The following is a 12,080-nucleotide window of genomic DNA, read 5'->3' on the forward strand; positions in this document are numbered from 1 at the left end:
TTCACTTGCTGCCTGATATATCCGGCCCACTGACAGGAGCCATGATAACCACATAATAAGTCACTTAACCCTATCAGTGCTCATAATGTTATGGCTGATCGGTGTATACCATAAACATGAGCATGTAATGTGTTATAGATAACAGTTCACTGTCAGAAAAAGTTTGATATAGACTTAAAGTACTTTTGTATGATGGTAAGTCACAAACTCATGAAGCTCTGCCCTGTGAAGCTGAACCATTAACATGCAAAAAGCGAACACTCCACTTGGAGGTGTAGGTGGTGCCTTGACCAGTGGTCTATAAAATCTTTGTTCACATCACTTTGTTCACACAAAGCTGGGATATTATAAAGATAAATATTCAGTCTTTTGTTAAAAGTATGCTTGTCCTCAGATCTTGGAAAATTTTCAAGGTCATTTTGAAAAGACTACACAAGGTGAGCTCTAAGTTTCATCCAAATGAAAAAAGGCAACACTTTTACTGGTCTATTTCCTCAGAGCCTTCCTGCTAAGCAAAGCCCCCATGTGTGCTGGCAATTGAAGATTGGGCTGTCTGCATGGGGAAATGCACAAGCGCAGTCTCATTACCAAACCAAATTGAGTTCTGATGTAGAGCCTGTGTATTTCTGAGGAGTAAAAAGCGAGGCATTTCTTCTCTTTGTAATTGGAGGTTGGAAAGAGGGGTGGGGGCGCAGATACTAGGGGATTATGGAAAGATGAGTTTGTCCTGAACATTTTCTTCCCTCATATCTCACTTTGCCATTTTTTCTACTACATTACACAATTTTCTTTGAGCATGTTTCCAGAATGTAGCAAGACCTCCTTACAAAAGGTCCTAGTTTGTTTGTTTTTTCAATCACTGAGTGTACACGATGTACTGCATGTTGTTATTCCACTACAAGAATCCTGCGTTGTAAAATCTACTAAAACACAATGATAGATCAGCAGCAGTATCTTAGTTGATACATCCTGCATTTGTCTTTGGGAAAATATGCACTGTAGCGTGTTTCGGTATCGTGTAGACTGCTGATTGATGGACTCTGTCAAACTGTCAGTCTGTCACATAAAAGTGATCCTCTGAGACTGTCCATAATTGTATCTAATATAGGGTGGTATTGATTTAAAACTTCAGTGGAAAGCATGAGAAAGCTGGTAGTTATCATGTATCATTGTTTGCTTTATAATTTATGAATGTAACGTTTCCTCTTTGTCTTTCTCCCACAAATCTCACCTTGCTATATCCTTTACACCAGCACTCTTCTTTGATTGTTTTCTTTGTTCCTCCCAGAGTGTAGTTCTTTGTGCAAAGACTCAAGACCATTTACCATTCATGAGCAGAGAAGGCTGCAATACTTCACTTGTGTAACACTTGCTGAAACCATAAAAAGCAGCCACACCAAAAGCAAAAACAGATTTGCACAAGTGTTGTTTTGTATTATTCTGTGAAGGAATTCAAGGCCAAACTGACAAAGGTCTCCTTTTTTATTAAGGATGTTAAAGGATAAGGCTGTTGATATTTTACATTTGTCTTGTTGTCTTGTTCTCAACAAATCCCATTAAAAACAAAACAAAACTAAAATTGAATTGATCACGGTAACAAGTACTGTCTGTGTAGCCAAAGCCTGATATATCTTTTTCCTCTGTGCTTCTTTGTTATTCAAAAACTATTAAAAACACATCAATGAGCCACATTATTGCACTCATGGCATTTTCCTTCATTACAATAATCATGGGTATAGTAGTTTATTTAAAGTCAATTCCACTTACCAAAGCAACAAATGTGCATTAATCCGCATCTAAAAATAGCCCCTAATAAAAACACAGTTTACTCCTGTGTAAGTAATGTTTGCTTAAAACTATGGGTTTAGTACATTATTCAGCATATTTTTAAAGATCTTTGTCATCAGCAAAAACCAGTGGACTTGTGACCATGGGAGAGCCACAGGCATTGAAGGGAGGTCACTAAGTATTGAGAAACATATGAGAGAATTGTCGGTTTTGGTCTTTCTAGACAGGAATAATGTCAACCTTAACCTTAAAAGGTTACAAACCGGCATCTGCTGGACGTGACAAAATCACAGTGTTAGGTAAAGTAGGTTTTATTAAAATAATGTTACAGCACACTGATCACCAGTTTATTACCAAGGAGTTAATGAGTATTAATCACATGAAAAAAAAATACATTATTCAGGGTAAGTAAATTTTAAAGCAAATTATTTTAATTCCACTTCATAAACACTGGTAGTTTTATGTAAAAATATATTTTAGGAAACACATTTGCTCTTTTTTTAAATTAAATTTTATTTTTGATTTTGTAAATTCGGTTCATGGATGATCATTATCAAATAAAATAATCACGGAAATGTCAGATAGTATTTTATCAGTCACATGACTAAGTCCTTGATGCTGCCACTTTCAGTTGTGGCATTTTGGAGTTGCATTGTCCCTCATCCTTTTATGCACACTCAACACAACAAGTTATTAACATCGCTGCACAATCTAGCCAGAAACCAATTTGCATAGGATTGCTTATTCATAACCAGCACATACACATGTAGTTATGCATGCATCCTGTAGTTTGCAGTCATTGTGATATCTGAATGAATGACAGACTATTGTTTTCTACTTAATTTGGGGTGAAGTTCCCTTAAACAGTTCCTGTGTTACTGCTGTGGAGCAGGTCATCATGTAACACGGAGTCCTCTGGAGACTGTAGTGATTAATGGACTCTGTCATGCTGTCAGTGTCGTAAAACTAATACAGTGACAGTGACCATTATTGTACCTCTTAAAGATAGCAACGAGTTAGAAGTGAAGTGGATTGTAGTGCTTCGCTGTGGAGGGAGTTAAATGTAGGTATCACCTCAATGCTACAAATATTTTTACAATTTGAAGTCAGTATTATCGTGTTAGTTTCATAGTTCTGGGCTGCTACAGTTTTGTAACAGATTCTTCACATGTTGTCATATGAAATCCTCCTAATCCAGAGATTGATGATTGTCAGGCTTTCTATTTTGAGGAAAGATGTTAACATATTGCAGCAGAAGTGCAACCAAATCATCTGCTTGTGTGTCTGGTAGATATCTGTCTCATGCAGTTAAAAGCCAGCCAGTATGCTTTTAGCATCATTTCAGATAAATTGATCAGCCCTTTAGTGATTCAGTAATCCATAAAGGATCAATTGATCAGTAGGCAAATTTAACAAAAAGTCAGTCCGGTCCTTTCAGGTGAAGTGTATTTTATAATTTATCAAGACCATGTTATAACTAAAAAAACATTTAAAGGTACATCATATACTCCCAAAGACATGGTGATCAACTTCAGCCTTTAGGTACATTCTAATAAACACATTTTGGGGCAAACATAACTAAAAATGCAAACAGGTAATCATGGGTTAGCTTTTTTATACTTGACAAGTAATTGTCACATTTATTACATAAAGAAACTAAGCCATTAGCCACCCATCTGCATTACGCTGCAGAATGAATTTCCCATCTGTACTATAATGTGAAAGTGCTTAAAATGCAGATCTTATTATCCAGTCAAAAAGGTCTGTTTTCCAGTGATAAGTCATCTGCTAGTTCAGCAGTAAGCCATTGTCCTCTGTGTAAAATTGTATTATTCATTGTTTTACAGTTGTACCAGAGAACATTTCTTTTCAATATGGAGCTCTTACAGTACAGTATGTACAATCTGTGATCTGATGTGGACTGCTTTTCAGAAAAATGTATTTTATGTTTCCCCATAAAGCACATTGGAAAAGAAATAGTAAGTTGTTGCAGGTCTTAAGACAGTTTGAGTTCAATGTGAAACATGAGATTATTAAATGTACCACTTTCACTACTGGGCTTTTACAGTATGTGATCGGATCTGTGGCAACACTCCTCAGACCTATTTTTGTCGCATTTATATTTTATGGTTTCCCTCTTAAAAGAGCCGATATTTCACACTGATTCTCAAGAGTCATTAAAATGAAAATTACTTTACTGAGATGTGTCATTTTAGATGTAGTGCTAAGGTATACTTTAGTAGATGACGTTGCAGCTGAAGTGATCAAATTACCACTGATAACGGTAACGATTTTGTGACTTTTAAACAAGTGTTAATGAATGTTACTAATCCCCTCGAAAGAGCAGCAGGTAAACATTTCACTGTAATCAGTGTAAGTTCCTCCATGTGCAAAGTGCAAAGAGAGAGCAGAGGGAGATTAAAGATGTGATTGATGGCATTTTGTATAGACTGGGACCATGGCCTCAGTTTAATGTTAAAGATCAAATCCCATCTGGATCAAATCTTATCTTTTAATGTCAGGGCCGATGATAGAGGAGAGGAATCTGAGAGTGATACAGGATTCTGTCCCTGACAGCAGACCATGAATTGTACAAATTGCTGGTAAAAATTGAAAGGCATAGCCTGGTTTTTAAACCTGAGCCCTGCAACCATACCGAGGCAGTGCGGGAAATGCCATAATGTGATTAAACACAGAGCTTTGGGAGGCTTTGAAGAAAAAAAGTCTAATCTATCTACTGTGGAAAAAGCAAAAGGACACCCTTTTGAAATGGGGGAAAAATTCTCCCCATATCATCTATTTCATGAACATAAAAGATGCGTGAGATTTGTGAGGTTCTGTATATTTCTGTATAAGGAGAGCAGTTTCTCAGGCCACCTTTATGCACATCTGCTGTAATTGCTTTATAACAATAGGTTCAGATATACTGCTGAGTTCACATTTGTTGGATTAATTATGGAAATTCTCCATGCAGAACTCTTCTGTTTATTAAAACAGATGTATGACACACACTTCCACTCGATTATTTAACAGAAGAAAAACTTAGGTAGAATGCATAATGGCCTCTGTCGTATCCTCAGAGACTGATGCTGTTTGTCGGGGAATAAGCAGACAGATGCAGGTAAATGTTAATGCTAAACTCTACAAGCAAGACTGAGAAATACATGTCTGATTTGTTTACTTTGTTCTTGACGGCAAAATGTGACTAACATATTGTTTAGTGTCACTATTCTAGAAACTAATCAAGGTTCAATCTCATCAGAATTATTTAATTTGGTCAAATTTGCCCTTTAGTAAATATATTCAAAAGTAAACTCATACTTTAAGTGTATAACCGACAACAAAAGGTGCATGCTGATTGAATTTGCACAGGTAGAAAGCAGTGAAGAGCAGCATCTATTCACTGAGACAAAAGGCTGCAAATCTCATTTTCCTCCCCATTCTGCCGTGTGGAGAAGCATTCACAGGCAGCTCCCTATGAAGATCAGTCACTGTCAGGGGACATACAGGTTGTCAATTGATAATGAAGCACAGTGCTAAGGGCCTTTAGGTTCTCGCTGTCCTAATTACACTGAGCGAGGACCCTCCACCCTTGTGTTAACATTTGATTTATTTCCTCTGCCTTGTTAGAAAAGACTGGTGTTAATTGTTTTCACAGATGAGTGTTAAACTAGAATATCAGGCTTCATTAATAAGGGGGGCAGACTGTTTACATATAGTGCTTTTGTTGAGTGTCAATGCAGCCAGTGATGTGGGTCAAAGTAATACTAAGGTCAGCAGAGTGTGATGAACGTTTTGTTGTGTTATCTTTAAAGTGACACAAATATTAAAAACATTACATTATTTGCATTGTTTCCCCCTCACAATGCGTATTTGAATTGTCCCTATTGCAGGACTATAAGGCTCATTCTGCGGTAACAAAAACTCAATGGTTGTTATTTTCAGGTGATTATGAAAACATAGTTATGCATATTATATCCCTGCCAAATGGTCCTCCCAAATGTTATACACTGGGCCTTTTTAAAATAAAACTCAACAGTATGCCTCAGTCAAGAAAAACCTAGGAATAGTATTTCCTTAGAAACTATATTTTTAAAAGTACCATTTTTTAGACGAAAAAGCAAAAACCGGATAACTGTGTAAACAGCAGCGTGACACTGAGATAGCTTTATCAATACCTTCCTCATGGTGAGCTGAGCACACACACACACACTCACACACACACACACACACAGCTTTCCAGTAAACAAACAGCTACACACAGTACGCTGGGCTATGATGTGTTCAAATGAATTAACCGTCTCTATCATTTATTTAGTTATTTATTTCGCATATCTAATGTGTGAGAGTAACACTGACATTTTTTCTATGTCTAAAAGCAGCCCAAATATTGTTCCAGTTCATTGGTAAAAATCACAGTTTTAATACTTTTTGCGTTTGACTGAAATTAATCCACTGATTGCTTTACATTCATGGTCCAGCGTGGAGCGATTTGTCATATGGGATTGCTAACAAAACAGTCAATTACTGAGATACGGAGGTCTCTGACTCTGCCTTTGTGGGGAAAGACTAGTGCAAGAAAGGGAGAAGTATTGGATCCCCTGAACAACTTAATCCTTGACATAATCCCTAACTTTAATTTAGTCAAATTCATGTTCACACAAGTAAAGCCACACAGGAACCCGAACAGTTTGAATCAGCATTACCCGACAGGAGAGGGAGAGTGTGTACAAGTGCCTTAAATGTAATTTCTTTTGTGTTGCTGCACTTGATGTCCTTCACAGTGATGTGTCTGCTTTTTTGTCACAAAGCATTACCAAAAGGAGCCACACCTAAAGCAAGATGATGTTACTTTATTGTTACAGGCAGACATGGAGGAAATAATGTGCTGTTGAGCCCATGTCTGGCATAAACCAGCTTCATTGAAGCTTTCAACACATTTTATTCTGCTGATTCAAAATATATTCGATATCTGAAAGGAACTGAACACTTGTATGTATAATGGTAGAGGTTGATTTGAAAAAGCAAGCTTCGGAAGGATTAGAAGAGATTAGATCATGATGAAAAAGAAACATAAGCACTTCACTAAATCTTTAAATGAGCAAGATCCAACAATTACACTGGCAGACAATAGCTAAGTTTACTGTTCTGCACACACTTTGGCCTTACTCCAGTTTAAGTGTTATTCAGGTTAAGCTGTTTATGTGAACCTTTGGTCTGCTGAGATTGATTATCTCTGCTGTCATGAATAAACCATTCAACAATATTATGTGAAGTACTTTTTTTCAGTCCACACAAGGACGTAGGTTTTGTTTCAGAAGTTGGGGGAGCACCGAGTGAAGTCAGAAGTTTTGCTGTTACATCTATATCAATCTAATAAATAACATTATGATGAAATTGATTATTGTGCTTTCCATAAAAACGGTAGTATTATTCAATTTAAAAATGTTATGTCAGTGGTTGCTTTATTATTGAACAATTTTCTAGTTTTCAGAAAAAACGTACAAGAAGTTAGGACAGCCTGAAAGTTGCCTGAGAAGCTAAGCAGAGGGCAAAAAGTCCAACACGAGCTAGCTTCTGCTCATAAAACTTAATTGCTGTGAGTGCAAAACCATAAATGAAAGCAACTCTGATGAGCGTTTAAACATTTTGATCAACTCCTCTTCTCTGATCTGTATTTTGGCAGCTTGACAGTCGAAGGCTATGCGGTGTGTTTAGAGAGATTTTAGGACAAAATCTACTGAAAGTATAAAAAGTCAGATGGACAAAAAGAGGATTTTGAAAAGTAAGGGGGGCATGTCCAACATATCCCCAGTGGAAATTACACAGTCACAGTCCACCAGCAATAAAAAGATGAGAAGGTCTCTAATACATGGGAATGAACTGATGATCCTGAATTGATGATATTATGCGAACGTTGGACGGTTTATGCAGATGACAAAACACGAAAGTGAAAGGAGTCTACATGCCACAGTAACCAATTTAATATTAGAGTATTTGACATTAGAAGCTTCTTAGCCAGTCCCTCTGGGGTTTCTTCTTCTAACTGGGTTATAATGTTTACTTGAATTGTTCCAAAACCAGGTTACTTGAATAACTGGGTTGAGAACAGAGTCCTCTGTAGATGTAAACAGTCACTAACTGGATTAACAGACTGGGGGGGGGGGACAGTCTGAGGCTCAACACAGGTTTGCAATAAGATTAGCTTTTATACATACACATTTTAAAACTATATGTCGACATCTTAATAGCATACATAATTACATTGCATTGCATATTTTAAAAGACAATACTGATACTTTCTTCATCACACAACAGAGGCCTTTTGCAGAATGATCTTTCCTCTGTGTGCTATGTGTTTATGAGAAATATACAAACAACACCAATATGGGTTTTACCTGCTTTATAACAGCACAGAAGGGGGTCTTTTTTCTTTGTATATGATTAGCAATGCTTACAGATGGCAGGGTTGGAGGAGAGGCATTCTGCAAAGTATCTATACGACTGTGCATAAATGTAGGAAGTCTTTACTGTGTTCTGCATACTGTTTAGCCACTTTATTGTTATTGAACGTGACTTGTACTTGCTGGCTTTTTGTGCTTGTATAACTACTTATCAATAGTTGAGATCCATATTGCAGTTTAAGACTCAGAAGGTTTCCATTAGGCTCTACTAGTTAGACATTTTCCCTGCAAACCTTAATCAATAATCTCTGTTGGACATAAATATTTCCTGTTTCCTCTCCTATTACGGATACTTGCCTGTGGAACTAAGTACTGATTGTTTTTATATTAGGTGTTAGACTGAGATGATGAGACAAGTTGACTTTAATGCTTACTGTGTGTCTCCTCACAGGGCTACGATGATGGATATGGTGGAGAATATGATGACGAGAGTTACGAAGCCTATGAGGATAACTACAGCAATCAGTCAAAGAGGTGATGTTTACACACACGCATGCGCGCACACACACACACACACACACACACCAAATGTTGGATGAACAAAAAAAGCTTCAACACTATTTTTTCATTCACCATCTGTCTACTTTTACTTACAGCATGTGAAAGGTCCACTGTGACCAGCTGTCTTATCACTGCTGTACATCTCAGCACTACATATGTTTGTTAATAATTAGTTAAGACCTCCACTTAGATTACTTTGTGCACTCCCAACATTTAGCCTGAACTATGAATTAGCACCCATATCTTTAATTTGATAGGATTTACATGCTGATATTTATGATTCTTATTGTCAAAAAATCCCATGAAAAGACCAAAACCAACAATGAATTGATTCTAAAACCAAGTATTGCATGTGCATCAAAGCCTGATATGTGTCATAGATCTCTATTGTCATTCAAAAAATATTAAAAACACCAAAATGTGAATTAATCCGCAGCTGAAAATAGTCCCTAATAGAAAGAAACTATTAACACCTGTCTACTAAAAACTGCAGTGCCAGGCTGTTTTAGGAAATTATTGAACCTTTTTATAGCTAAGAGATATATTGTGACTTGTTGTTAAATATCTGTGTCTTCAGTAATGTAGGAAAGTTTGAAAGTATAGACAGACACAATAACACATTGTTGGTTTTTGTTTTTTTCATGTAAAATAAAGTAAAATATAGAATAATGACAAACGCATATGTATCCTTTAAATATTTTTATCCAAAAAGAACATTTCACTATTCCTTCCGTCTTTCCTTATTTTACAAAAACAAAATTATGAACAAATAGGGTTTGTTGTGCTTTATTTTGACTGATGTTTCCACTCTGTCTGATTTAGCATTTCAGAATATTATGAATATGGACATGGAACCAATGATGAATCCTACAACAACTATGGTAAATACAGCTTATTTTGTGCTTAGCAGAACTTTGATCAGTCACATTGTTTGTTCATGTGTCATCCTTTCTAATTGCTTTACTGTAAATTGTTTCATGCAGCAAAAGTGTAATCATCATAATCGCACTATTAGAGCTGAAAACATTCACAGAAAATGATTTGGCAACTTTGTAACTGATATATTATTTGAGTACTTTTTCAAGCAAAAATTCCAAACATTTCTTTGGTTCCGGCTTCTGAATCATGAGAATTTGCTGATTTATTTTTTTGGTTTACATCATTGTAAATTCAACATCTTTGGGTTTTGGACTATTGGTCAGACAAACAAGCAATTTAAACATGTCACTATGGGCTTTGGGGAATTTTGATTGTAAGAAATTGTGATCTTTCCCTGTTTTCTTACATTTTATAGACCAAACAATTAGTCAATTAATTTAGACAATAAGTACTCACAGTACTCAAAATAGTAGCATCAGTATAGTTCCAATTGCAACCAATTTCTGTCACAGCAGTATCTGCAACACATTCAGTGTGATAACAGCCCCTCTCTTGAAATGTTTCCAAGTGCTGTCCTTGTACCTGACTTTAAGCCAGTAATATTTCACAAAAACAACAGTGATTTGCCTCTGTTGTTAGTCGAATATGTGGACACAGTGTTTGATTTTAAAAACAAACCTTTTAAGAAACATCCTTGGACCTTATTTGAATTCTTTCCTGACAAGAGAAAAATGTTGGACACACAATCCTGGCTGCTGTTTGACTGATATTTAAAAGATGTTACACAGCAGTGAAACAAAGGAAAAAAACCCTGGTGGTTCCAGCCCACTTCTAATCATCCTCACCCAGGGAACCGCTCCTGCATGCATCACCCCTCCTACCTTCCTGGCCACGAGCTGTATTTGACTAGAACAGTAAATGTGCCAGTGGAAGCTCAGGGGGCTAACTGATGCCCGTTGTAAAGGTGTGAGTGTTTTGCCTTTTGGATATGTGCCGTCATTGGCTTATTCCAGAAAAGCTGTTACTATCGGCTGAGTAACCTCTGCTGTGCACACAACACTGCTGTGAGGTAAAAAATATATCTTGTATCTCCAAAACACCAACTGGTTTGGGATTTACTTTATTTTCTAGATTTTAAAAGGTTTCATGTGCAAAGGATTCTTCAAATTTCTTTTAAAACATCAAGTAAAACATGTAAAGCTCCAATTTAAGCTAAAATGTTTAAATTGCTAAAGGTGGAGTTACAAGGTTGTCACATGACGGCAGCGATAAGCTGGGTGCCACAGCGGGTTTGCAGGCTCATTCATTTTCAGCACAATGAATTGTGCACTGGGGTGTTGAGGTCGGACCAAACCAAAACCAAAGGGGCAATGATTTGATTTTCTGCTCCATAAACACTTTCTTATTTGGAAGCAGTGTAATGTGCCATGCAGCAGCAGTGGCCATCTTTATGTAATTTGGCTCTATAAGGAAGGAGCTGCTGACAGTCAGATCTCAGTATTGGTCCAACAGAGGGCAAAGAGCTTATGAAATTAATTTTCTGTGGAGAAAAGCCTTTATAGTACCTGTGATAGAATTTGCTTGCTTGAACTTTCTTGTCTTTGGTTAAATGGATTGTGAGAGGATAGTATACGATACCTGAGCACACAGTTTAACTTTGTGACATGAACTTTCTCAGCACGGTGAATGCTGCAGCTTTCCACAATGTGTTTTATTTTTTTCCAGAGGAGGAGTGGGCGACTACCCGTCCCAGTCTCAAAGCCCCAGTTTTACGGCTGACAAGAAGGGGCTACAGAAAACATCCCTATGGTAGATACTGAAGGTGCTCCAGATATGTGACCTCCAATTTCAAACTATTTCTATATTTTTTAAATTCCTCATAAAATGTTGTAACACTTGTTTTTTTTTTTCCGTCTCCTTCAGAAATTGAAATAAAGAATAAACCCATAAAGCACATAAATCCACAAACTTTAAGATTACTGGAGTACTGATTTTATTTATTTATTAAAGGACAGGGACATTTTTTGAAAAATACAGAGAGGAAATGAAAAGAGACACTCATCATGTACAAGAAGGTTGTTCCTAAAATTGGCTTTTTAAATGCCCTTCATTGCACCTCGGTACCCAAAAAGTGGTCATTTCAGAGTTTGGACATTAAACTACAGATGTTTTAAGTCTCAGATTTGCGAGAAATTAATTTCCATGTATTGCCTTTAATGCAGTAATTATCAAGGTTTACTAGTCAACCCCCCTCTATGCCAGAAAGAGACACAATGTTTTTGTCTGTTGAGACGCTCACTGTGACAGATTAGGCAATCATAGAGTCATAGCTTAATACTGTTGGACCCTGACCAATCATAGCTTTCTTTCACAACTTCCTTGAACTACATACACCGATCAGCCGTAACATTATGACCACCTGGGCACCCTGGTGGTCATTATTTTATG

At 36.9% G+C, this 12,080-nt stretch overlaps 1 protein-coding gene across 1 annotated transcript in view; it reads left to right on the top strand.

The window, feature by feature from the left end:
- Nucleotides 1–11,817, top strand: part of khdrbs2 (KH domain containing, RNA binding, signal transduction associated 2) — a 55,676-nt gene extending 43,859 nt beyond the window's left edge. The window contains exons 7-9 of the mRNA XM_035663024.1: nucleotides 8,644–8,726; nucleotides 9,576–9,634; nucleotides 11,358–11,817. Of these exons, the coding sequence (XP_035518917.1) occupies nucleotides 8,644–8,726; nucleotides 9,576–9,634; nucleotides 11,358–11,452 (237 nt within the window). The 3' untranslated portion in view covers nucleotides 11,453–11,817. The remainder of the gene's footprint in view (nucleotides 1–8,643; nucleotides 8,727–9,575; nucleotides 9,635–11,357) is intronic.
- The last annotated feature ends 263 nt before the right edge of the window (nucleotides 11,818–12,080 follow it).

The sequence above is a fragment of the Morone saxatilis genome, unplaced genomic scaffold (assembly GCF_004916995.1).
Source record: "Morone saxatilis isolate NCDOM2014 unplaced genomic scaffold, NCSU_SB_2.0 Contig19, whole genome shotgun sequence".
Classification (NCBI taxonomy): Eukaryota; Metazoa; Chordata; class Actinopteri; family Moronidae; genus Morone; species Morone saxatilis.